Source organism: Ambystoma mexicanum, chromosome 2q (assembly GCF_040938575.1).
Source record: "Ambystoma mexicanum isolate Mex_15411 chromosome 2q, UKY_AmexF1_1, whole genome shotgun sequence".
Taxonomy (NCBI): Eukaryota; Metazoa; Chordata; class Amphibia; order Caudata; family Ambystomatidae; genus Ambystoma; species Ambystoma mexicanum.
This window is the reverse complement of record NC_090924.1, coordinates 366557291-366584704: the sequence shown is the minus strand read 5'-3', so window position 1 is coordinate 366584704 and position 27414 is coordinate 366557291. Positions and strand designations below refer to the sequence as shown.

At 46.2% G+C, this 27414-nt stretch overlaps 1 protein-coding gene across 2 annotated transcripts in view; it reads left to right on the top strand.

Annotated features, from left to right (window-relative positions):
- COG7 (component of oligomeric golgi complex 7) overlaps positions 1-27414 on the top strand; it is a 1349184-nt gene that overhangs the window by 1133140 nt on the left and 188630 nt on the right. For both annotated transcript variants that reach the window (XM_069647398.1, XM_069647397.1), the window contains exons 12-13: positions 1539-1604; positions 2568-2754. In XM_069647398.1, the coding sequence (XP_069503499.1) occupies positions 1539-1604; positions 2568-2754 (253 nt within the window). The remainder of the gene's footprint in view (positions 1-1538; positions 1605-2567; positions 2755-27414) is intronic.

The following is a 27414-nucleotide window of genomic DNA, read 5'->3' as shown; positions in this document are numbered from 1 at the left end:
GGGGAAGGGAACTACCCTCTGAAACCAAGAACTGTATCCTTGAAGAAACTTTTGTTTGTCATTTTCTTTAATGAACACTTTTTCAAAACACTTAAGGTTAAAGACAATTCCCTTTTTGACTTTTGAGTTAGGTTTGTAGTGTGAGGGTCAGAATAGACTGTGGACACGGGACAGGTTTGGTTTCAAATCCTGACACAGACAGATCATTAAATTGTGTTTAGGTAGGGAAATTCCTCTTGGAGAAGGGTCAGATAGGCCTTTTCCCAACTCCTTTATTTTCAATAAAAGTCTTTAACCAAAAACACGGCAAACGTGTCCGTGTTTCATTCCGGACTCCTCACAGAACACACAGGGACTTGGCAAGGAGTGAGTGTTGCATTCCCAAGTCTTTTGAGACTATTGTTCTCTCAACCTCTCTTTGGCTATTTGCCAATGTGAACTCAATCTTCTGCTCATTCCTTGTGAATATATATTTGGAAAAGTTGGAGACGCCACCAGAGCATCTTTCACAGTTTGGCTCCCCACTTCACCTCTCATATCTAGTATATATTTAATGGTTTTTAGTGTAGTTCCATTTTGGTCCCAAGATTCCTTTTCCCTCTCTGTGGTTATTGAAGTTATTGGGCTTAGTGACAACTTGATCTGTTACTTCCTCCACTCTTTCCTGTGTTAGTTTATATCTTTCCTCTAGTTGTGCCCCGTCACTTGGTGTTTCGATGTCGGCTTGCTGGCCTCATTAACCTACTAAACAAGAGTTCATCAAGCTTTCTTTGGCCATGTGTTTTCGGTAGTCTGGTTCAGCTCAAGTGGTGGATTGGTGGCATTTTTATTAAAATAGTTCATTGATTGGGAACAATTTCAAAGAAACAAAGCCAACCCTACATCTGGAAACTGCAATACTTGTTAAATAAACTAACAGCGGTGGTGGGCCCTGAAATTGTGTAATATTAAAACTTTTCAGAATAAGAAATTTGTTAAAGTAGATGATGTAAGGCTGGAGTGGGGTTTTTGTAGGCCCCTACAAAGTTCTCCACATAGCTTTGAAGTAGAGGATGTGTGGGTAGATCAAAGCAATATTGTCTCTTTGTGTTCTGGAAGTTAATTCAAGCGCCTTGAAATCTTGACACCTCTTCAGATATCCAGATATCTCTGCACTTCCCCAGGAAAAGCTGAAGTTTCTGGTATTCCTTATTATTTTGGGCCATTCCCTGTAAAGAAGGAAAAAGAAAGGCTGATCAGTTTCTTAGGCAAAGAATAAAACTTTATAATTCAGTGTTGGATTTAGAGAATTGTATGCTCTTGCTTTGCATCAAGACTCTAATTTGTGTTCCAGAACACTGCTGAGTGCTGGCCCGCATTAACTTCCCACCATTCCAGCAGAAGTCCTATGATTTTGCTTGCCAGCCATAAGAGTTGCAACACGGACCAATGTGTATTTTCCGTTGAAATGCTTGCTGGTAGTTTGCTGACTGAGTAGAAAAAAAAGATCAAGCCCCTGAATGGCCAGCCAGCAAGAATATTTTTTTTTTCCTTTGCAGATTGATCACAACATGTGGAGAACTTCTGCGCCAGTGTGGGGACTTTGAGCAGCAGCTTGCAAACAGGTAAGCTCCAACCTGACGGACTGTGATCTTAGCAAGCAAGAACAGGGTGTCTAATCGAGCGAACATGAGAGAGTGAGGCTGGCAAGAGGGAATTGGAGAGAGGGAGAATGAGTGAATGGGAGAACCAGAATAAGCGGAAGAAAGCAAGAGTGAACAGCAGAGGGAGAGGGAGAGGGAGGGAGAGGGAGGGAGAGGGAGGGAGAGGAGGAGAGGGGGAGAGGGAGAGAGGGAGAGAGGGAGAGAGGGGGGCAGGGGGGAGGTGGGGAGGGGGGGAGGGACTAGAACACTGGATCTGACACATTGTTTTTGAGAGTACAGAGAACATTTAAGATGGTGCAGGACAAAGCATGAGAGCACATGCCAAGTAGTCTATACAGTCTGATGATTCTGCACTGGTTTTGATGTGTGTGCTCACAGGGGTCTGATAATGTGTAAGGACATAATTAAACTAAGAACATGGAGAGTGGGCACCAGTAGTTCAAGCAATTGACAGGAGCATCTGTTGTATTTGGCCCACACTAGATGCATTCTCGGCCTGGAGGGCAGGAACTAGTGATATAAAGGTATTGTAAAGCTTTACCAGATTCTGGGTGAACACGAGTGGTCCTATGACAATAATATTACCTGAAACATAACAAAATTATAAACAAATGAATTTAAATAAATATGCAAATTCCAAATAAAAAAGCAATAACATCTCGACAAGATGCTCCCTTCATTGTAATCTTATTCAAATTGGATATTCAGTCATTCAACGGGGGAAACACCTGAAAGTAATTACAAAGGACTATTAAATGTGCTCTCCACACACCAGATGGGTTCACTCAGATTGTGGTAAAGCTTTGAAAGCACAAGTGTTTGAGATTCTAGGGTAGGATGAATTGCTCAGACTGAATGCCAGTTAACTAGATTAAAGTATTTCACATTATAGCTTGTCTTTTTCTTTCCTTTTGTTTAATCTAGGATTTTGGCAACGGCTGGAAAGTACCTCTCTGATTCTTACAGCCCTCGCAGTTTGACTGGTATTCAGGAAGTCAGTGCTTTGGACAGGAAGAGCACAGCCAAAAATCCCTGGCAGGAATACAATTACCTTTTGAAAGCAAATCCATCAGAATATGGCAGCCTGATGGAAACCCTTTACACCCTAAAGGTATGAACCATTGGGGAGAACTGCACTAAGAGTAGCATTGCATACTTTGTATATTACCAGCAGGCTACTCGGCCCAAGAGAGAGTTCTGTTCTACTTATTGTGCCCAACTTGGGTGACTCAGACTCAAGGCAGGAGACACAGTGTCGTGGGAAAGGGCATTCCAGAGTTAATTGATCAGTAGATTCTCAGGTTTTGCTAAGCAGGTAGCTCTGAATGGGTCTTCCCAGGATTAAGGGATCAATGAACTCGAAGCTAAGAATGTGAATTTCGAAGTGTTTTATTTTACAATATTTGTGTGCCATGGGATTAGGGTGCCCTGAAATCAGGATAATTGGGGACCTTCAGAAAACGGTTGTTAGCAAATACGATTTGCTTGAGGACCCAGAGTGTTGTCAGACTTTCCCTCTTTCACCTTGGTAAAACCAGTCTTTTGTTTTTCTCTGGCGCCCAGGACTCCCAAAGCCCTATCCTCCAACCTAAAACATGGGACTCAATCTCCACCTCACCTAGAGGATTAGTGCAGAGCTTTGTATGTGGATTTGTAGAATACAAGCAAGCTATATTCTCATCAGTAGAGAGAGAGAGAGTTCCGCCGGTGCAAACGGTTTATTCTTGCAGCTTCCTGGCCCTCTGTCTCTTGTTGCAGGTTTTTGGTTTGTTCATCTGAGGAGTATGATGTTTACGTGAATTATGTTACCCCTACCTCGCAGAGCCTTCCCTCCACCCCCAGGGGAGTGTCCATGAACTCCCCTCAGCCCCCAACAGGGTAAGTAGTAGAGGCAGGGAAAAACATTTGTCTGTCACTGTGCCGCAGTAAAGAGAGCAGGCAGTCAACCCCCTGCAGTGGGTTGCTGCTCTGTCGTCTGCAAAGGAGTGGTTTACTAACATCACATATTTTCTTGATGGTCCACTGCAAAACGTTTAGTAACCCTTTGTATGTGTATTAAAGACATGCACCTTTAACATATCAATGCACAGCATTTCAAATAGGTATCCTATGCATATAACATTAATGTTTAAATGCTTCTGACAAAATTCTCAGTAATGGACACTGAATGAATGCTTTTACTTATGAGGAAAAAGTCATAAAGAACCATTGCTACCATTATTGTCTCTGCATACATACTTAATACAAAATGTTATTAATGAATATGCAGCAATATTTGTCATTGCCTATAAGTCCACTGAAGACCAAACCGTTTCAGAGACATCATAGCCACCTTAAAGGTAACTGTCTGCCTCATCAGATCTCACTAGGAATCCTCATAGAATGTGATATTAAAAATGGGTAAAACCTCTCATTCTCACTATCTATAGAAGGTAGGGCGATGAGGGCTGGAGAAGACAGGATGCCTGGAGCGGTCTGCACAATCCAAGAAAAATTCCCAAAATATTCCAGCCAGTTGGAAAAACCATTAAATACCACCTATCAGAATCACCATTGTCACTTTTGACAAAAACGTCAGAAAAGGAAAAATGTTTTAAAAGGATGCAGTGTGAATTGGAAGTACCCATGGTGTCAGCCAATAATAGTCAATTGTGAATCAGTGGTGAGGTGATTGCAATGGGTAAGGTTAATCCCATGGAGCTCCATTTAAAATAGTTCTTCTCAAATACACATAGCCCTTTAGGGATTAAAATAACCCCAATAAATCCAAAAATCCAATTTAGTGGCATTAAAATCAAGCAGAGGAAAAAGGATGGACTTCAACCCCTCCATTCTGCATAAATGATATGGCCCCAGAGCTTCTTTATGGATTTTTCTCCCCGCTTTCCCTCTGCATCGGACAGCCCATCAAAACAGCTAATATCCTGCTCTGCCTTCCAAAATCAGCCTATTTATAGTATCTGAGCATAAACTGTCAACTCCCCCTATTAGCGTTATATCAGTGCCCAGCGTGTAATAGAATTTAAAATCTGCTTAGACCATCGGCAGTGCCCAGCATCTAAAAGAAGCAAACGATTTAAGTCTAAAGCAAGGTTTGTAATACATTGTGTGATGAATCCTACAAAGTCCTCACAAAGACCCTGCCTAAAGTTTCCTCCCAGTTGGCCAGTGGAAGGCAGCCGCTATCTGATCCCGACTGTGGGGGTGGTGTTACCCGGGAGGATCACATTTGGCAGGAGAAGGTCCCCGAGGGAATGGGATGACTCTGGGGAGAGACGTGGTATTTTTCTTAGTCAGTAATGCCAGAATATGTAATGGCTTGCTGTCGGAGGGAACTGTTCTTTCCCAATGCTAATTATCCTGATGGTGGTAAAAACTGGTGTAACCAATCCTGTATTGGGATTAAGAATCTTCCCCTCAAGGTTATGCACAGTTTTAGAGGTGAAAGCTCCCATGCTCAACAGGGAAATGTTAAAGATGAATCTTTAAATATTAACGTATTGGATTCTGAAAGTCCTAATTTCCCTAGAAAGCAAAACCTTATAATACTCCTTTTAAAAAGGTGATTAAGGATAGAAACACATTTGGTAACGATTATCCCTTAAATGGAGCAAATTGAACATTAGGGACTTCATGTCCCAAAATGCCAAAAGTACTGTGATGAAAAAGAGGGATGCAGAGGCCCAGAACTGCAAGTTTCAGGCTAACAGGGTTAATGACCGACACCTGAAGGAGACTGGGAGGCATAAAAGGCCCCCTCGTGTGCAGGCCATAAAGAAGAGCAGTAGTGGAAGTTAGAGTGATTGCAGTGACTCGACATTGCAGTTGCAGCTGAAGGAGAGCAGAGATGCCGGAGCTGCCATAGTTTGCAGCCTGGATGTCGGTTATGAGAGTGTCTCTTCCTTCAGAGACCTAATTTGCAGAGGTCGCGCAGCGGGAAGTGTGAAGTTGAGAATCTTTCACCACAATAAGGCAGGCTTTGGTGGCAGGCGAGCACCAGAGAGCATTCAGAGCAAGAAGCGCTACTTGTCTGACCAGCGCAGGCTGTGGAAAAGAGAGCAAAGCAGTTTTACGTTCCCCCCAGAGCAAAAGAAGCAGACAACTCAAAGGCAGCAGAGCAAGCTGAAGTTAAGGATGAGGAATTGGGCCAGAGAAAATCCCTCGCACTCAGAAACGGAAGAGTCCAGAAATGTGACACCTTTCCGTTTATTAAAAGCTGTTGCAACAGGGATTGAGAATTCGATATTGCACGATTTCCAAAGCGCTCTCACAGTAACAGGCCTGTCATGGGGGTTTTAAGCTCCAGTGGCATCACAAACAAAAGATTCATTCTAAACCTTCAGATGGGACAGGATTGGGTGAACAGTATAGATAGACATAGATTCTATAAGGGATAGATGATCTAATTGGTCCGGCCATATTGGGTAGCTTCGCCTGGGACCACCAACAAGATGTTGCCAGTGAGAACATGTCATGTTAGTGGGTTGTGAGTGGCTACTGCAACAAATTGTGAGCAGCGCTAGAGCCGATTAAGGATTGGCTATTAAATGCCTTCTCAGCCTGGGAAAGCAACCCGCACATGAGCACAATGGGGGGTTGGGTGGAGGACCCCAGAGTGCCGCCTTCCCAATAAGGTTACCACTCTCTGACTCCTCTGGCCACAGGCAAGGATATTCTAGCTTCCAACGTCATGCTGTTACATTTGTATCATCCGTCTTCAGTTTGGTGGGAACAATGGTCTCTGTCTGGATCGACTACATTTTCTGTTTTTCCCAGGTTCAGATCACGTGTGTCGGGACCACAAACATGAGTTTTTCTGCTTGCATATGAGGAATTTCAGCTTTTACTTTTGCATGTGGCCTATCTTCTTCTGTTAACTTGAAACTTTCCCTCTCCGGTGATGTCATCCGGTTATGGTCTATGGGGCTGCTTCAGTGGTGCCGCCTGTCTTGTTGGTGATATGCTGGGGGAGTGGAGGGGTTTGACGCCCCTACTTCAGAGCAAGCCAAACGTAGTGAGTTCAATAGTTTACTGTGACCTGGAGCGCTCCATAACCGGCTGCTGGCCAAGAACAGGTATTTTGAATAATGAACTAATGAAAAATTAGCAAACAAAAGTGTTATGTATATCGAATTGAGGTGAAGCAGAAAGATAATTATTTTTAAAACCAAGCTAATGCGAAGTGGAGAAAGTGGCAACATAAGAACATGGCAAGCAGGCCCGCAAATTGTCATTATGATTTTGAAGGTCAGAGTAATGGCTCACCACACAAGGGGACAATATTGCCAGAAACCAATATAAGCAACTGTTGCCAAAGCCAAAAGAGTGCAATAACAAATCCAGTTAACAAGAACCAACTGCGAGAGGTCAGTAATGTGAGGCAACAACTGCTTGTGTTTTTCTCACAATTCAGCATTTTATTAATAACAAGTACAAATAAATCCTCACTAAACCTACTCGACCCTGGAGTTCCCTGCCTAGTCTAAAAGCTAAGGGGCTTGCTCCTAGCATAAACAAAACTGGCCCTCACACTATTCAAAGTCAATTTCCCCAGATGTTCAAAAAGAAAAGTAAAGTCTTGAACCAGTTCTTGTAAGTTCCAAATGCAAAAAGAATTCACCAAACAAAAACCCACTGGTAACTGTTCTTCAGCTTTCTGTTGAATTGTTCCTCTTCCAATTTCAGCCAAGAAAACAGCACCAATGGTAATGCTGGATATCCTCTTTCCAAGATTGATTTGCCACAGTTTCAAGAATACCTGAACAACTGCTTCTTCAACAACTTTCCAAGCATTTATGACCTTTGCAGTGTCTTTGGTGTAATTGTTAGGATGTTTCTTTTTAGGGTGTTGCTTTCCTATTGACAACCACCCTTCTACTACTGTTACTGTGGAAACAGACTCCTTGACTCCACAATATCCTACTGCTTCAACCAATTTCAATGTGAAATCCACTGATAGTATTATACACAACCAACATTTCAGGTACTTCTGCTTCAACGTTATCCTTTAGGATGACTAGGCATTTTAAAGACAAAACACTTTGACCTCTACAGGTAGGCAAGGCACTCTTCTTTCCTAAGCTCCAAGTAAAGGGCAGCCTTGTTGCCTCTTCTGTCTGCCTTACTGCCACAAGGATAATCTGCCTCTGCTTCCAGACCGCTTTTCTCTCCACTTCAGCAGTTTCAGCATTACAGATTAATGACTTAATCTTTTTACAACCACCCAGCTCCCTTCCCTAGCTTCATTCACACCTTCTTGGTGCCAGTAGCTACCATAAAGTTGTATTGCCACACTTCCAGCTTGGGATAACAATGTCACACGTGTATCCAAGGACACTGGACCGTTAACAACTTTTAGCAACCTCCAAATTCAGGTGGATAGATTTCAACAGGGCTTGTTTCGCTATAAAAGGGTTCGCCTCTTGCCTTGGGTCAGTTCAATAACATCTACATTTACAGAATACTTGTTTTTGATGTTACAAGGTTCAATCTTCAAAAGAGAAACCGATTTAGGTACACGCAACCACTCTTTAAGGAGGATTTTTAACATTAAAGAAACTTTAGGTAATTGTGCTCTGACTTATTAACATAAGAGATATTCTCTGACTCCTGTCGGGAACTACATTTGTTCACACGCAACCTTTCTTTGATGTAATAAGTTCTGTAACAGTTTGTGAAAGTCAGCGTTAGCGTTCCGAGTGATTTTGAAAAGCGTTCTCCCCTTTAATCTGAGACATGCGACCACTCGGGTAACATCAAACCAGTTTAACAATGGGAAAATAAAAAGCTTTTCTTTATAGCCGTGCACTCCAACTTTTACTAGAAGTGCGCGTGATACATTTCCATTGTCAGCAGGACTCTTCACAATTACAAATAGTTTATACTCGCTCCCACTCTTATGCAAGTTAATCTTGGTAATAGTTACCGGCAAGCTTTTCAGAGTGAACCTGAACACAGAGCTGCACTCACAGGCTCCAGGAACACTGTGGTTGCAGGCTGCTTCCACTTCTCGACTTCTTCTTCAACCACTTTAGGCACACTTGGGTCTTACACCCCTCTGCACCTCTGCAGCATGGTTATCTTGGGTCTGGCCTTCCCAACTGGGACTCTTTCACTCCTCTGTCCCTCCGCTTGCTTCTTTACACAGGCCTGGGGTTGCAGGACGATCACGGCTCTGCAGTTACAACCACTAGGCACACCTTGGAAGACCTTCAATTTCAGCCCGCCTTTCTCAGTGCAGCCATTGCAGAGCAGGGGTTGTGAACACAGGACCCTCTCAGAACTTGCAGGTGAAATCTGCTTTCCTCTTGTCCCGAGTGATCACACTTCCTCATGAACTGGCAGCCTTGTTCTCTTCTGCTACTACTGCTCGCCTTCCAGCTCCTGTTCCAGCTCTTTCTTCAGCTCCTTCTTTCTTCCCCCTCCTGCTGCAGCTTTTTAGGCCTCTCAGATGGGGCAAATGAGTTTAGATACAGGCCCTTACTGTTAATTGCCTGACTCTGGCAAAGGCTGTTAGGCGTTTTTGCCTGCCCTTCACTTCTACATGCCTCTTCAGCCTTCTTCTTCGTCTCATTTCCTATCGGATTCTGGGACATGTAGTTCACTTTAGTGAAGTTAGATTTTCCCACTTCTTTAATTGGCAAAAAGCCATCAAATGGGAAGGATTGCAGGGAAAGTTGAAAAAGGGTTGCTCCCAGTCTTCCTGGTTTGATTTTACCTTCTCTCTCTCTCCTCCACACCCATGGGATCCTCCCGCAGTGCACCACCCCCAGGGTTGGGATCAGAAAGCGCCTGCCTTCCCCTGGCCACATGAGGAGTGTCCGAGACCAGGTTCCTGGGAAGAATCCCATCAGATTCTTCACACAACATTGCCAAAGCCCAGAGTGGACAATTAAGAAGCAAGTTGTTTATTGACCCTATTGTCAGAGGGAGAAAGAAGCAATAGGGGGAACTGACCTAAATAAGCATTGCCTAAGCCAAAGAAGATCAGGAGTGAGAAGAAACCATTATCAGCACTTGGTTCTTCCTTTCGTGCCTGAAAAATGTCATGCCCAGATTGTGGCAGCCAATATCAAAAGCAGTGTTGATTACTGCAATGCAATCTATTTAGTACAGCCATCCTATATTACCCATCACCTGCAGGTGCTTCAAAATGCAGCAGTGCATTTGGTGAAACATGTCCCTTTCGGAAGTGGAGTAACCACGGCACGGCAATCTTTACACTGGCTGCCTATCGAAGCTAGGGTTAAGTTTAAATCACTGTGTTGGATCCACCACTCTTGAAGAGAAGCTTCGTAGTTGTAACCCAAACCGAACTCTCAGATCCACCTCAGATGCACTTTCGTGTGTGCCCAGATATAGAAGGGAACATCTGGGCGGAAGAGCTTTCTCGGTTGCTGGGCCGATGCTGTGGAACTCTTTGCTTTTGCACTTAAGAAGCAACACTGACTTTACATCATTCGGGAAGGAACGCAAGACCTTCCTTTTTTATCTAGGTGACCATCTTTTTTCTCCTAGTCTCTCTGTTGTTGGTGGTCAAGTCCAAGTGAGAGACTTACTCTATTAGGACTTTGTTGCAAGTGGGCATTTCCTTATTCCTTTAAACTGTTAATTGAAAACCTTATTGAATCTGGGGAAGGGTGGTTCACCCAGGTTACAAGGAAGAACAATTACCAGGGCTTGGAGATAACTGTTAATTTTGTTATATGTGAATTGCTGTGCATTCACTTGTTGAGTTTGTTGTATGTACGAGTGTGAGGGACAGAATCCTTTTGTTAGAGTGTTTCCTTTAGCTTAATTTATAGGTAGGGAAATCCTTGCTAGGCTACGGAATAGTGAGGCATTTATCAAGCCTTTTGAGTTTAATTGAATGGCATCTTATGAAAATCCTTCACAATGTTGTCCGCCTCACATTTCTGACCCCTCATAGTTGCCTCAACCTTTCACCAAGTTGCGAGCTGCATTCTATCACGCTATGGCTAATTTCCAAATAACCTCTTCCCTTATATCCGGCTGTGCAGTTTACAGTAGTTCCCAACTTGTTTTTATTTACTAGAACATTCAGTGTTTGTTTATCATAACAAACGGGACCACCTGGATCACTTCCCAGACTGTTGGACTACAGTCAGAGACTTAGTTTACGCGGTGTACTCACAAATACCATAACAAAGATAAGCTTGGCGTGAAGCCCAGAAGTCCAAACGTTATTTTCTGCACTTAGTTGTGAATCCTAGGTGCTCACATTAAAGACTACACTTGGAATTATAAATACATAATGTTCTGTGCTATTCGGTTTGTGATGACCAGTTAGTTTCAGCGGCTTCGCTCCAGATCTTCTCAGTCCTGTGAGGGCCTTTCTAGGAGATGTGGTTCTGAAATACAATCACAATGAACCAGGCCAGAACAGAGGCTGATGGGTATTGTGGAGGGGACAGTGGTACCAATGTTGTTCCTCCTGTTTACCCATTCTGGTGAGTCTGGGTCTAGGGTCCTCCTGAACTCCCTTGCACTGCCTCTGGAGTAGGTCAACACTCTGGCAATTGTAAATGGGTATTTATAATACACTTAATACCCAGAGGTTTCTAAGGGCGGACCCGGGGATCGAACCTGTGCTGCTCCACAGCGCTTTGCTTCTAAGGTAAGCTCCTTGCCCCTGAGCTATCCTCCCAGCCCTTGAAAGGTTGCCTACTCCGAGTTCAGAGGGGTCTCTGCCACCTGCTGACTGGTTTTTACCCTGACCCTGTCACTCATCCCTTAAAGCCCAGATTCAGTGGTTTCTGCTGCTTCATGAAAAAGATCAACTATTCCTTCATCTCCTGTAATGTCCAATCCGATATCTATTTTAAGCAGCTAAATGCTTTTCATAAGCGGTCAATAACGATGGTTAGAACTTTTAAGGCAGCTTATTCCCTTGCCATACTTTCCAGATATGATCAGGATATCTGGTACAAAGTGGCCCTTATTTTGGGGTTTCTGCCTGACCACAAAAAAAGAATCTTACACTCCTCCATGTCAGATAGTATGCATCTGATCAGGCAATATTGGTTGCAGTAGACATCCATTGAAGATACAAGATTCTGGCAGATGGGTAATAGCGCTGTTAAGGAGACAAGGATGCTTTAAAATTACGAACCTTAGACCAGACGTCCAGGTGAAAGTCATAGACATACCTTTTGTCTGAGTGTGCCTTTGTGGGAAGATGGTGGATTACACTTTGCAAGCCAGCAAAACAGATATGGACAAAGCAAGGACCTAAGGATCTCTCCAGCACAGGTCGTCATATCACTCCTTTCATATTGTAGGTAATTAAACCAGACCTAGGGGAGGATTGCAAACAACATATTTGTCCTATGATCATAGAAGCTCAAATTATCCCTCGGGAGACCAATTAAGATCCATTTATTGGGGACTAGTGGTAGCCAGTGCTGTAGAGGCTCATCCCAGTCCAATGGGCAGTCAACAACAGTGACTTTCTGTGCCAGCTGCCCCCACATTTCAGCTATCGAGTGGGAGTGGTGTGGACGCCTGTCATGCTATTTTCAACAGTACTGGCAAAGCATAACAGATTGATGAGTGCTCTTGCTTGTGACCTTGGGTTACACCTTGGAGTTTCTGCAAAAACTACCAATTACACTGTTAGTGCACAAGAAGGAACAGCATCTAGATCCATTGAAAGTAGAAGCCATGACGCTATTGCAAAAGGGTACAACAGAGCTTGTCCCTGTTGAGGTAAGAAATCAAGGTGTCTACTTGAGGTATTTCCTAATAAAAGAAAGTCTCTGGGTGGAGGCACATCCTTCATCTGCGGTTTATGAACAATTTTCTCAGGTCTCAATCTTTTCAAAGGGTCACTCTACAAAACATGGTTACAAATTCAGAAAGGAGATTACCTCACTTCCTCCTTTTTGTATCGGTGGGCCAACACTATCAGCTCCCAGAATATTTAAGAAGACCACCATCCTGGTAGTAGCACAGTGACAGAGGGAAGATCTACATGTTTACCCCTATCTGTAGGACATTCTGATCCATACCCCCAATTTTTTATTTATTTATTTGCATTTATAAAGCGCACAAAACTGCCCTGGGGCATCGTGGCGCTGTTACAGCAGACTTAGTCTTGAACACAAACATAGGAATATGTTTACAGATGTAAACCGAGTTACAGAGTACGTTTCACATTAGTAATAAACATTGAGCTTAGGGGTTATGCTATGCTGTGGTTACAATGCAAGCATGAATGTGCATGTGGAGGACTTTAGCGGAATAAGAGGGTTTTGAGGTTTTTACGGAAGGTGTGGTATGATTTTTCGTTCCTTAGTGAGGTAGGTAAGGAGTTCCAGTTTTTAGGTGCGAGGTGTTGGAAGCTGGTTCCTCCCGCCCTGGATCTTTGAAACGTAGGGACATCAATCATGTTGGTGCGGTGAGCTCTGGTGGGTCTGATGGAGGCTTTCGGTGTGATTCTTTCTGCGAGATAGGGTGGGGCATCCAGGGAGAGGCATCTATGTGTGATGGTCATGGCTTTGAAAAGTATGCGTTCCTTCACGGGTAGCCAGTGAGCATCTTTCCTTGCTTGCGAGATGTGTTCTCTTTTTGGAATGGACAGCGCTGCCCGGAGCGCGTTGTTTTGCGTGATTTGGAGTTTTTTTAGGTTGTGGGCGGAGGTGCCTAGGAACAGGGCATTACAGTAATCTAGTTTTGTACCTATAGTGGCTCTGGCGATGGACAGGCAATTTTTAGTGGAGAGAAAAGGCTTGACAGCATTTATCACCTTGGTGGTGAGTGCTGAGGAAGAGGCTATGGCGTTGACCTGGCGAGACATAGATAGTGAGGCATCTAGGTGAACACCTAAGGTTTTAACAGTCTTGGAGACTGTGATGGTGGAGTTGTCGATATTGAAGGATTTGTATTGGGGGGGGAGTTTGTTGAGAATTTCATTGGTCCCTACTATGAGGATTTCGGTTTTGTCCCCGTTTAAGCAGAGGCCGTTGGCCGCCATCCAAGTTTGGATGGCTGTGTAGATTTTGGTTAATGCTGTCGCATCTTCTTCGTAGGTCCCAGTTAGCGGGAGTAGTACCTGCGTATAAACACAAGATGAAACAAGTCAAGTGGAACAGATGTTCTCCTTGGGGTTCTCAATCACCTACTCGGTCATCGTGCCAATAATCTAGTCTTTTTAGGGATCTTTTTGGATATGGAAAATTGTAATTTAGACCATCGGGCACCAGAATTCGATCCATCTCAACCAATGTGGCACTTTTGGGCAAAGCAATAGAGACATTGGTGCACAGAATGCCCTCCTCCTGCATCCCTCTTGTACGCAATTGTTGTTTAGGCAGCTTTCTCTATATGTGGGCTAAAGCAGGCAAATTAAGGCATGCCCCTTTATGCTCACACCAGACAAAATACAAACCGCTAGGGAAGAAGGCCAAAGATGGGGGTACAAAGGTGACACGTGTTTATTTCTACCAAACAGAAAAAAACAGCAATGAACTCTGCTGCACAGGAACACTCTGAGCTCTAGAAGCACGTGCAACACCTGATAACCACCGACACCGTCACTCAGAACATCATTCTATGTAGTACAATTCTATCATCCCAACTGGATGGGCACTACTCATATAGGGTCTGCTCCATATGGGATGCCAGACCATTGGTCGATCTTCATCTGTCCATCTCCATCCAAGTGGGTGCTTCTGGGCTCGTCATCCGTGGTGAGGTTGGTCTAACAATTAATTGGCTACTCTGTTTATGCAATGTTACCTTATCTGGCTCACAGGATGGTACTGCCAAGAGGTGTGCTGCTCTCTTCTCTCAGGGCGCATTCTTCCCTGTGTGCGAGGGCCTGTAATTCTTTGGAACAATGGAGGAGTTCATGGGCTGTGTCGGACCTGGCCGGGGTAGGGGTGTTCGCACCCATGCTAGGGACCTAATATTCAAGCATCCAATACTGTTCACCGTGCTTATGCCTACATTCTACGATGGATGCCATTTGTCTAAGATGGTGTTCGCATTTGCGTTTCCTCTGTAGCTCCTAATACATTCATTAGTAATTGTTCACCGCCCTTTGTGTGTTCCCTCCCCAACATTCCCCCTTTTGTTACTTCTACAGTAACAAACTCCCAAATAGGCTCCCTCAGGGGCCTGTGAGTGTGCCTACATTCTTATGCATTTTTTCTTGATTTTTCTTCCTCTAATCTTTTAGCTTCTTTGTATGGCGTCGAATCTTTGATTGGAACCCAGGCTCTACACACATTTCCCAAGCTTTCCCCAGCCTGGGCATATTCTTCTGGTATACAAGTCATGTAAATACAGCCCCCATCCCCAGCTAGGTCAACCCAATGTTCGGTGTAGGTCTCGAGGTCGGGTGGGGGTTTGGTGACAGTGCCAGGTGGTAAATCTCAACCATACATGTTTTTTTTTGGGTCTGTCTGGGTACCACTCTCTGTGGTACCACGAGGTGCTCTTGGTGTTACCCAACTGAGACCATCATCATTGCGCTGTTTGGTATTGGTTTAGCACAACATCGGAGTCCCATGTGACTTGCAAAAACTAACCAAAATAAAAACGATGACGGGCACCTACATCTTCACTATTGCCCTCAGCCAGGATGGGGCCCAAGAGCCAGATCAAACCAGTCGCCATCCTGTATACCAGCTTCTTACTTCATGTGTACCCCCAAGTTGTGTACTGCCTCAATGATGTGTCACAGTGAGCCATTCTATGCATCATCGGGAGGCACTTAAGTGCAGCAATAATCAACGATCTCTTTGCACACACCCCCTTCCATAGCAGTAAGCATGTCCAGGATGTACCTATTCTGCATTGTCATTTATCTTGGGGCCCGGAGTTCTACCTTTATGATGTTGAACCCTTGTTCATTGTCGTTTGCCAGTTGTATTAGTTCCCAGCTGACAATTTGGAGCCATTTGCCATTGGCCTCTGCTTGCACCTCGGGCAGCATCAATGAAGCTAAAAAAGTTTCTGCTTTGCTTAAGAGCCGGTATTTATGTGGTATTTCCTGAGCAGGGTTGCTGAATCTTGGAACAGGTAGTTCGACAACTTCTTCCTTTTCAGATTTCTTTCTCTGGGAGGATGCAGAACTGTGGTGCTGGCAAGGTGTTTCTTGTTTCTTCTTTAGTCAATGGCAAGAGGGTAGGAGGAAAAGATTGTGTGCCCCCTCTGCAGGTGTGCTTCTGAGATTACCAATAGTGCTGAGTGCAGTGTGGCCAACAAACTATAGCCCCTACGTGATGGTGGGAGGTGCAAGTAATTCCTATCCAATGTATAGAGAGACAAAGCTATCAGGCAGGTACCAGAGGTGTCAAACATTAACACGAAGTAAATCAAAAGGTGGGACCAGTCAAGGTTAAAAAATCAGTATCCATTTTTAATAACGTAAAAATCAGGATCCCCTAGTCCAGGGACTTCTCCCTTTCTCCTTTCCTTTTTTAAGAGCTATGGTGTTCCTTTTGCATGGGTGATCTATGCTAACTAGCCTGGCTATGCTCAGTGTCCACTTTACACTTCCTCCAACTCAGTTCTAAGATGGCCGTCGTGTTTTTTCCTCCCACGGTGACCGTCTCCTGTCTAGCTAACACAATAGAAGGACCAGTCCACCGCATTCGTAGGATCGACTGTGTGTCCTGTGGCAGCGCGATGCGGCCGATGCTGGCTGGTAGTCAAGGGAACACAAGTAGTCCTTCTGCGTGTAATATTCTGCTAAAGATACTGGGGCTCTCAGTACCCCTGAGGCAGTGGTCTGTGTTCGTATCACATCCCCACATTGGTAAAGGCTGTCCGGTACTAGGAGTCTGGGTGTAACGGTATGGAGAAAAGGGCATTTTTCAGGTCAACTACTGTGAAGTGTGTCGTCTCTTTGGGGATGCTGCATAGGATCGTGGCAGGGTTGGGCACAATGGGAAATTCTTGCTGCACAATATCATTGAGGGAAAGGAAGTCCTGGATCATCCTCCAACTCCCCCATTTTGGCTTTTTCACAGGGTAAATAGTTGTGTTGCATGGGGAGGTGGATGGCACAATTATCCCCATGGCAAGTAGGGCACTGATGCTGTCTTTTGTTCCTTCTTCTGCCTCCCTTGAATGTGGGTACTGTTTTACTCGTGGCAGCACTGCTCCTGGCTTTAGTGTAATACGCACTGGGGTCACTCCCTGTAGGAGCCCTACGTTATGGGGGTTAGTCGTCCACAGTCTCTGGGGCACCTGCTCTAAGTCTGCGTCAGGAAATGGGGGTGGTGCTGCGAGGGCCATTATGGGGCACCGGATCTTTCTGTACTGCACCAGAATCTCACAAGGGATACATATTTCCAACACAATTTCTCTGTCCCCTGGTTTGTTCTCCAACAATACTGCATCTATCACTGGTATCCTGGGGTTAATGCAAAGTACTATGCACCAGTCGCACCCATGTTGGTCAGTCCCTATCACCACAATCCTTTTTCCTGTGACCACCAATCCTTGTAAATCTAGGGACAATATTGTACCTGGTGCGAATTCAGGCGACACAACCGTGGCGATAAATGAAATCTGAGGGCACTCGCCAAGAACCTTTGCCAATTTGAGGCACCGCCTCCACAAGTACCATTATTCCATACACAAACATTTCTGGGTCAATGGGAATTCCCCGAACCACCACCTCTCCTCCCATTTCGTGTATTATCATCATTGCTCATATGATGCATATTCCTGGTGTGGCGCAAACTATGCCATTGTCAATGAATGAAACCATCAAATTAAGCTTGCTGAGCAGGTCCCTGCCCAACAAGTTAACCGGTGAACGTTTGGAGTACAGTAGGGTGGCCCGCAACACCTCCCCCCCCTCCCTATGTTGATGTCAACCTCTTCAGTATATGGAACCGTGGACAAAGCCCCAGAGAAGCCGTCCGTGTCAAGAGTTTTGCCCGAGAGCGAGAAATCCCCCTCACTGATGCATGATTTTGTGGCACCCGAATCACCCATAAAAATGAAGTGTTTGTTTCCTATCTCTGTGCCCACCAAGGGTTCCTCGTCTGGGTAAACTGTCATAAATAGGACTGGGCATGCAAGGCTCTCTGTGGGCTGTCCTAGTCTGGGTAGGTGTTGGACCCCGGGAACATGAACAGGTCTGTACCCAACACACTCATCTGTATGGTGCCATTGGGTATTTCGTTGGGTGTGTGCATATTGCTGCCTCCCTGCTGGGGCATAAGCTGTTGTGGATACTGTCGATGCTGGTGCTGTATCTGCGTTGCTTGTGCTCCCGGAGTTGCAGACATGCCTGGTGTATTTCATTGGGGATGGCGGTCGTCCTCTGTGTAGAGTGGGCCACTTTCGGGTGGTGGGTGGTAGGTATTGTACATGTTATATCCGGCCCCTTGTCTGCTTCTTCACTCCCTCGAAAGGTGTCCTCACTTCCTGCAATTCCAACACTGGTAGGGCCCCATTCCTCCAAAACCCCCTCAGAATCTGCTAAACCCACCCCTCCCACACTGCTGACCTTGTTGGTACTCCTGGGTGGGGTACTGCTGGCCTCCTCCCCACTGCCCTTGCCCTTTTTCTGTCCACATTGCTGCAATCTGGACCTCTGTGGAAACCTTGTGCAACCCCTGTTACCTCTGTTTGTGCCAGTGTGGACACCACCCCTTCTACAGCTACCTTAGCCAGCTTCGTCTGCACTAGTTTTGCCTCATTTGCCTGCAGCTGCTGGGCCGCTTTCCTTTTTTTTGTACTCCTTTATCAGTTTACAGTGGTGTATAATTGTCTGTATTTCCGCCCACCCCTTCGCTTCAATGCCTATCATTTTGTCTAGGGCCTTCTGCACTTCCTTTGTAAGCCCTGTTTGATGAAGAAATAGAAAAGAGGAATTGATCAGTCTCAATCATCCCCCCCCCCCCGTGTCTGCTCCCCACATCTCCTGAATCTTAATAATGTACTGGATGGGGTTTTCGTCCTTGCCCATAGTGCTTTGCTTTATGGACTGCAAATCGGGCGTATCTGGGAAGGTGCACTGAAGCGCGCCCCACACCTGTGCCCTGATGTTGTTGAAAGGTGCGGCATTATGTGCATCATCATCTATCCTCACCATTGGGTACCCTGTTTTAATCCACACATCACCAGCTGGCTCTCCCACTATGGATGTTAACAAAACTTTCATGTCGCCTATTGCAAGGGGCCTATCCACTGTCTGTTTCTCAAGGATGTATATCCATTTCGAAGGGATTGTGTCCTCTGACGTATTCCTTATCTTTGATAATACGTTTCCAGCTTGCTGGCCTCGGATTTTTTTTTTTTGTAGAGGGTGCTGCGGGTCGACGTCCGCCAAGTCGATGTCCCTCGACGGCCACCGTATCGGCGCCGACGTCACCATGCCCATAAATAGCCACGCGCTGCATCCGTTGCTCAGTTCCGTTTTTCCGCGCTTCGTGGGGCCTCGGAACGTCGTTGCTCAGTTCAGTCAGGATAAGTCTATATCTACTCGAATAAATACCTACTTGTTCTCGATGGCATCTTCATCGGAAGTGACGACGCCGCGATCCGGCTCCAAGAAATGTCGAGACTGCGGTAAAAAAATGTCGATAACGGATCCACACAGGATCTGCTTGTGGTGCTTAGGAGCCGAGCACCATTGTTCGGAGTGTGAGGACTGCATGTCCATGACGGCGAAAGCCTTGAAGGAGCGCAAGGGGAAGCTCGAGAGAGGTAAATCAGTCAAAACCTCCTTGAAGGTTTCTTCGGCGGAGTCGAGGCATTCGTCTCCTCGCTGTCGAAAACATTCCCATTCTAGATCTCGAAGTACCTCCCACCATTCGTTGAGATCAAGACACTCAAAAAAGAGATGTCAAAGATCCCCTTCCTCGTCATCTTCTGTTTCCACAGAAAGGATCTCCTGTCCCACAAAACACAGCTCTCGGGCTGAGTGGGAGGAATTCAGAAAGAAAATGTTAAGCGTCTTTGAGAAAGCGGTCTCGACCCCCTCGAAGACAGCTGAGGGTGATACCCCGGGGTGAAAACCCCAAAAAATCAAAACGCAGCGAGTCGCAGCACCCGGTGAAACATTCCACCCGAGAGCGCCACGAGCCATCGGGTAAGAAGGCACCATCTTCGACGCCGTCATCGAAGATTCCTTCGACGCATGGATCGGCGCCATCGACGCCGTTGTCGAAGGGTTCATCGACGCAAAGCCATCGTCGAGGCCGACATCGATGCCGATGAAAGAGAAGACCAAGGCTACTCCACAGCCAACAGTGATTCCAAGGGCCTCCGGCACGACATCAAGACCGTCGTCGATGTCCTCGAGTAGGATCCCGATCCTCTCGAGTTCTTCGAGACCTCTTCCAGTTTTCTCTGCGCCTTCGAAGCCTGTCACATCGGCGTCGACGACATCGACGTTTTCTCGCCCAATAATGACGAGTTTGGCTCCTTCTGCCTTAGAGATGGGTTTTACACCATTTCAGAGGTCAGAGTACCCTGGGCTATCTTCAATTTATGAAGATGGGGAAGATTCTGACCAGGAAACATTTGGGTTACAGAGGACCACACTGCCTATTTCAGAGGATTTCACCTCTGAGGAAAGAAGGTTGAAGGACCTACAGGAGTCACTACATGAGGCAAGTGGGCTGGACACTTCCCCAGAAGTGGAATTTTTTAAGCCAGACCCAGGGGAACATGCCGAAACACCCTATAGAACCCTTATGGCAAGAATTATTGAATTTATGGGTTGGTCTGCGCCTCCGCCTGTTTTTCAACAGGATGACTTAACAGACATATTAGACAAAGGTCCACAGGAGGACCCTGTGGTCCCCTTCCATGCAGCCTTACAAAGGAAAATTACATCTAATTGGGAAACTCCTGAAGTTATCCCTGCGGTCAATAAAAGATTGTCAGCCAAGTATAGGGTAGCGGCTGCTGACCCTGAATACTTATCAAAACACCCGACTCCAGAGAGCCTGGTGGTTCAAGCGGCAACTTCATCTAGCAGTAGGACCGCTTACCCTACTGTCCCACAGGATAGAGATGACAAGAGGTACAATTCTATGGCGAAGAAAGTCTTCTCTGCTTGTAGTATGGCGTTGAAGTCCATCAGCGCCATCTGTACGCTCGCCAGGTTCAGTCACACACTGTGGGAGTGTGCTTCATCAGCGGCTGACTGCATACCCGAAGGAGAGGAAAAGGAAGCCTTCCTTAACATTATTAAAGATGGCAAAGATGCCATGTGTGAATCACTTCAAACTGGCATCGATTCCACTGACAGTATCAGCAGGGGCATGGCGGCAAGTACAACAATCCGCAGGCATGCGTGGTTGCGAAAGTCTGGCTTTGCTCCAGATGTACAGGCCAGACTTTTTTGAATATGCCCTTTGACGGCTCTTCACTATTCGGAAAAAAGGCTGATGACAGTCTGGAAAAGTTGCAGACCTCTAAAGCAGCAGCAAAATCTCTAGGAGCTGCTATCCGCCAAACTCCTTTTCGCCCCTCAGGAACCTCTGGGAGAGGAAAGTCCTTTCGCTATTCCACATTCGGGAAAGGCAGAGGACAGCCGGCTCAAAGAGGCCAAAGGAGATCCACCCGAGGTGGACGGGTCAAAGGTACTAAGGCCGCAGCAGCAGGTGCCTCTTTACCCTCGGCATCTGCATCAGCCGCCCCCAAAACACTTTGAGGCCTTTCCACACAATACACCTATAGGTGGCAGGTTAACTATCCATCTGACGGAATGGCAGGCTATAACGTCAGATGCTTGGGCATTGGAGACAGTTGCCCAGGTTTACTGCCTACCCTTTCTACACATCCCTCAGAGTCATCCACCGGGGAACAGCTCTCTAAAAGTTCCAGATCCGCTCCTCTTGCAGGAAATTATAGACCTGCTAGAGAAAGGTGCCATAGAACCGGTACCTGTAGCGGAACAGGAACAAGGGCTGGTACACCCCCTACTTTCTCATACCAAAGAAGGACGGAGGACTGAGACACATCCTGGATTTACGAGAAATGAACAAGTTCCTCAGGAAGGACAAGTTCAAGATGGTAACTCTCTCTCAGATCCTTCAGGCCCTCCAGCTCCAGGACTGGCTGGTATCTCTGAACCTTCAGGATGCTTATTTCCATGTGCCAATCCATCTCAAACACAGGAAATACCTGAGGTTCGCATTTGGCGACTCTCATTATCAATTTCGATTTCTGCCATTTGGGCTGACCTCTGCCCCGAGGGTCTTCACCAAGCTGGCGGCGAGTCTAAGGAGGGAAGGGATCCACGTCTACCCCTACCTGGACGATTGGCTGATCAGGGCTGTATCTTCGAAACAAGCCCAGGCCCAGCTAGATTATGTCTGCCACTTCCTTCACAAACTGGGCTTCTCCCTCAATTTAAAGAAGTCACAGATGTTACCATCACAGAGACTCCAGTTCATTGGAGCGGTCCTGGACACTTCCCTGGGAAAAGCCTCGCCACCAGAGGCGAGGGCTCAAGATATTCTACAGATGGTCACCAAGTTTCAAAATGCCCAACGTCTCCCAGCCTTCGACTTTTTGAGGTTGCTAGGCCTCATGGCATCCCTCATCTTCCTTGTGCCAGAGGCTCGCCTGAGAATGAGATCTCTTCAGTGGGCACTGAGAAGTCAGTGGTCGCAATTCTCAGGGAGAATGACAGATCTCCTCCGGATTCCGGACAAGGTAGCCCACAACCTTCAATGGTGGGCCTATCCAGAGAACATCTTGAAAGGAGAACTGTTTTGTCAACCATGGCCGGTGATAACAGTAGTCGGACGCCTCACTCACGGGGTGGGGAGCCCATGCCAACAACTTGACCATCAGCGGTCGTTGTCTCCATCAGAGTCCAGACTACACATCAACCTATTGGAGCTGAGAGCGATCAGACTAGCGCTGAAAGCTTTCCTGCCATCAGTACTGGGGAGAAATGTCCTGATAATGACGGACAACACGGTGGCCATGCACTACCTCAACAAAAGAGGAGGTGTAGGAGCACTGCCACTGTGCAGAGAGGCGATGCAGCTCTGGTTTTGGGCAATCCAAGAAGGAATCTCTCTATCGGCAGTCCACCTAGCCGGAGAGGAGAACTTGACAGCAGACGCTCTGAGCAGGCAGAGCACAGTCTCCCACGAGTGGGAGCTAGCTCAGGAAGTCCTTCAAGAGATCTTCGCCCTTTGGGGAACCCCTCAGGTGGATCTGTTCACCACAAGCACCAACAGGAAGTGCGATCTGTTCTGTTCAAGGGAATTTCCCCCAGAGAGGAGCTCTAGTAGACGCGTTCGTAGTGGACTGGGAGTTACCACTCCTTTACGCGTTCCCACCAGTCCCTGTTATTCCTCAAATGATCAGGAGGTTGAGAAGATTCCGGAAAGCCATGATCCTAATTGCCCTGTATTGGGCCAGGAGAACGTGGTAACGGGACCTTCTAGATATGTCCATCTGTCCTCCAATCCGTCTTCCACTCAAAGAGAATCTTCTCTCGCAGGAGGGAGGTCATGTTCTCCATCCAGACACCAGAACCCTCAACCTTCACGCTTGGCTTCTGAAAGGGTGAGGTACAAGGATTGGGATCTCCCTGATGACATCATGGAGGTGTTGCTTTTGGCCAGAAGACCAGCAACAAAGTCTTTATACCGCTGCCGTTGGAACACATTTTGCAGCTGGTGTAGGGAAGAGAATATTGACCCTTTTTCATGTGGCACACCAACGGTGTTATCGTTTCTACTCTACTTGCCATACAAGTCGGCACTGTAAAAGGCTATCTTGCAGCACTTTCTATCTTCAAGCGCACTGCGGAGGAACCATCGTATTTCAAACTTCCTCTAGTGATACAATTTCTCAAGGGATTAACTAATGTTTATCCTCCAAAACCATTCCAGGTTCCCTTATGGGACTTTGCCTTAAACTTCCTAATGGGCACTCCATTCGAACCACTTCACTCTTGTTCGCTGAGATTTCTTACGCTTAAAACTGTCCTATTGGTAGCACTAACATTATTTACAGGTCGCTCCTCCTTGGGCCTCCACTTTACACAATAAATTAAAATAATAAGCTAAAGCAACAACCACTACTGTTCCCGCGACCACTAATTATGCAGAGCTCCTATGTATTTTCCTTTTTCCTACATTACACAATATAAGTGGTACCACCTTCTCCCCTCACTCAGGGAGGCTCCCTAACACTCAGTTCTCCTTTCCATAATATTCTCCTTAAAAAATGCAATAATAATAAAACCAACACAAACCAAAACCACACCTCACCAATAACCTCATACTCCATGTGCTCACAACCTCCCACACTTTCCCATGTACCCTTTCCCCATTTGTCACCGTTTGCAAGAGAATACTCACATGCGCGTGTTCACCCAAACTCCTCCGTTTCCAAGGAGAAGACAGGAATTCTGCGGATGGCTCCTGTAAACCGCTCAATATTACGTTTTTTGGGCACTGGCTGCTGTAGTTGGGCGGAGCCCCACCAGAGATGCGACCTGGAAGCCTCGGCAGGCACAGGGGAGTGGGGGTGCTGGGATCATGTCGGGGTCACCAAAGGAAAGCACGCCCCTGTAGGCTCACATCAGAAAAATACAACCCGCCAGGGAAGAAGGCCAAAGATGCGCTTGCAAAGGTAACCAGTGTTTATTTCCACAAAACAGAAAAAACACCAGCAAAGAACTCTGCTGCACCTTAAAACTACACAAAACAAGGGGGTTCTGGGAGTCCTAGGTCCCTCTATCAGCACAAACACAGCCTATGAACCTGTTCATGGGAGGGTGGCCCCCGGGAGTGTCTCAATCAAGTCTTTATCTCACTGTCCCTTTCACAGAGGAGAAATATCCGTGCATATCAGTCTTTGTCCTGTCCAGGTGTTACGCTCACCTGGTATCCACAGGGACGCCACCCAGCCGGGTTACTCGCTGGTATGCTTCTCAACTTTGGTCTGATGTGGTCTGCGGGGAAGGTTCTGCCTTGTGGTAGAATTAGGCGTGCTCTCCGTCTTGCCTTCTTTGCCGGGGAGCATTGATCTTTCATGGGCGAGTGCGGTCCAGTTACTTCACTGACGCCGGCCCTTTTGATATTGTTCAGGTAGGTCTTATTGCTGTTCTTTAGTTTTGTTGCTATCGTGCATGCCTTTCTTTGTTTAAAATGTCTCTTTTTTTCTCCCTTAGGTATGCAGAGCTTCAGCGCGGCAAACTGGCTTGGTTGAGCCCCGCTGGTAAATGATTGCGCATTAAGAGCGCTATGAAGCGGTAAGTAAGCTCTATGCGCAGCACTGCGAAGTCTTGCCTTTGCTGACCTGTGTTTTCCTTCCTTGTAGGTCGCAGTGTTCTTCAGCGCGAGTGGAATATCCGGAGTGGTGCCAGCCGAGAGACGACCAGCTAGGTAAGCCTTTTGAGCAGTTTGTAATTTGTAAATGTCTCTACAACTTTCTTTAATGTTTCCTCTATCTTCCTCTTTCAGGTCTTTCTGTCCGGGAGGCGTGCAGATTCGAGGAAGCTGTTCTCAGTAGCTGTGAGTGTTTAAAGATGAAGATTGCAGGCAAGATGCTGCTGCTAATGATGTTCCTTTTGTCTCCTTGCAAGCTGCAAAGTAACGCGAAGCGTGTTATCTTGCTCGGTTTTGTGGTTTAAATAGCCCCAACAAAATAGTCCAGGTAAAGTAGCCCCTAGGCTGCCACACCCAAAACACTAGACCGCATAGCTTGGCTCTTAGGAACCAAGCTATGTGGATGCCTCCATGTTGGCTGACAATACAATAAAGGGTTTACAGTGATAATTTCGACAACAAAAATGTCGAAAGTCAAAATATCGAAAAAAAAATGTCGAAAAAAAAAATGTCGATTTTTTTTTTTTTGTTTTTTTTTTTTTTTTTTCAATGCATTTTTTTTTTTAAATGGGGGGGTTCCCCCCCGGCCCCCCTTTTTTCTTTTTTTTAATTTTTCCTTTTTTTTTAACTCCCGAACCCCTAAAATAAATATATAATTAAAAAAAAACGAAAGTCGACATTTTTTTTTCGACATTTTTTTTTCGACATTTTTGTCTGTCGACATTTTTTTTTCGAAATTATGACCACCCACCACAATAAAGTAGTTCCCAAGCACATTGTTTTTCATGGTGTATGAGCCTGGCGCCAGGACTGGCCCCATGAGGGCTTTTGAAGAGGATGCCAGGCTCTAGAGGGCCGAGTCCTGACTCCACCTGGCCAATGAGTTTTCCAGAGGGGGTTTTGGCCCAGGGCCGTGACACCAGGGGCAGTCCAGCACCGAAATGCTAGGCAATTCTCCTCTGAACAAGAGTACCAAGAGCAACCCCAGACACGTGTTTCGGCCTAGTCGGGTCTCATCAGTGAGGTGGAGCTTTGCCTCTCTAAGAACAGTGAGCAGACACTCAGGACTTCATTCTATATAGTACAATTCTATCATTTCAATTGGATGGGCACTGCTCATATAGGGTCTGCTCCATATGGGATGCCAGACCATTGGTCCATGTTCATCTGTGCATCTCCGTCCACATGGGTGCTGCTGAGCTCATCATCCGTGGTGAGATTGGCCTAACAATTAATTTGCTGCTCTGTTTATGCAATGTTACCTTATCATTATTGCAAACATCTGGCAGACATATTGATGGGCTGCAGAAGAGCTGAGGTCACACTAACTCGCACACTTCACTCATTCCAGGGCAGCTCAGCAACTTCCAAGGTCCTCCACCTTAGTTTTGGGCAATAATCTAGATGTTACTCTGCACCTTGCAGCAAAAATCACGTGACCCATTTCTGAAGGCGCAATAGCCTTGCCGTCTGATCTTAGTTCTTGATCAAGGGGTGTGAAAGGTTTATGGTTGGTAGTCTGGGTTTGGGTGATGTTATGGCATGCAGGTGTCTATGGATGAAAACATTTACAAAGCTGTATTTCTCATGTTGAGATTGTTCGGGCAGGAGGCCTTGCTATCTGTCTCAGGGATGAAGCTGCCAAGAGGCGTGCTGCTCTCTTCTCAAGACCTTGCAGGATACATTCTTCCCTGTGTGCGAGGGCCTGTTATTCTTTGGAATAATTGAGGCGTTCATGGGCTATGTGGGACGTGCCCAGGGTGAGGGTGGTGTTTGTGATCATGCGAGAGACCTAATATTCAAGAACCTAATACTATGCGCCGTGCATAGCCCTACATTCTAGGATGGCTGCCATTTGTCTAAGATGACTTTCGCATTTGGGTTTCCTCTAATAGCGCCTAATACATGCATTACAGTGATCGTTAGCCCCCCTTTGTGTGTACCCACCTGCTCCCTGAACATGTCTTCTATCGTCTGTGCCTTATTCTGTTATCACTTGCTGGGGTGGGAAGACCTGGTCTCCTCCCCAACACAACTTTTGGCTCTCCAGATGTTTTTGGTCCATCACTCCCATCAGCCTAGCCAGCACAGTGCAATTGTTAAGGTGCATGGGAGTTGTAGTTCAAAACATGTGGAGAGGCCACAAGTTGCAGCCCCCTGGGCTAAATGTTGGTTCCAAAGGGACTGCAGATCCTCTGAAACTAGACTACCCGGATATTTTGGGTTAGGGTTGTGGAGAAGTGGCCTAATACTGGTTGGCTTACATCGGGGTAGGGGCATGGTAGATTTAATGTGACTCGCCCTGCCAAGTAGCTCAAGCAGTGGGAAGAGTGCCCTGGGAACCCTCTCCATTCTAATCCTCGACCCATCACCCACTGGCTTGGGGCGGCACCTTTCACCCAAGGCCACTCCTCCACATGGTGGCAGAGCCAGGCAAGAAGAGAGAGAGAGAGAGAGAGAGAGAGAGAGAGAGA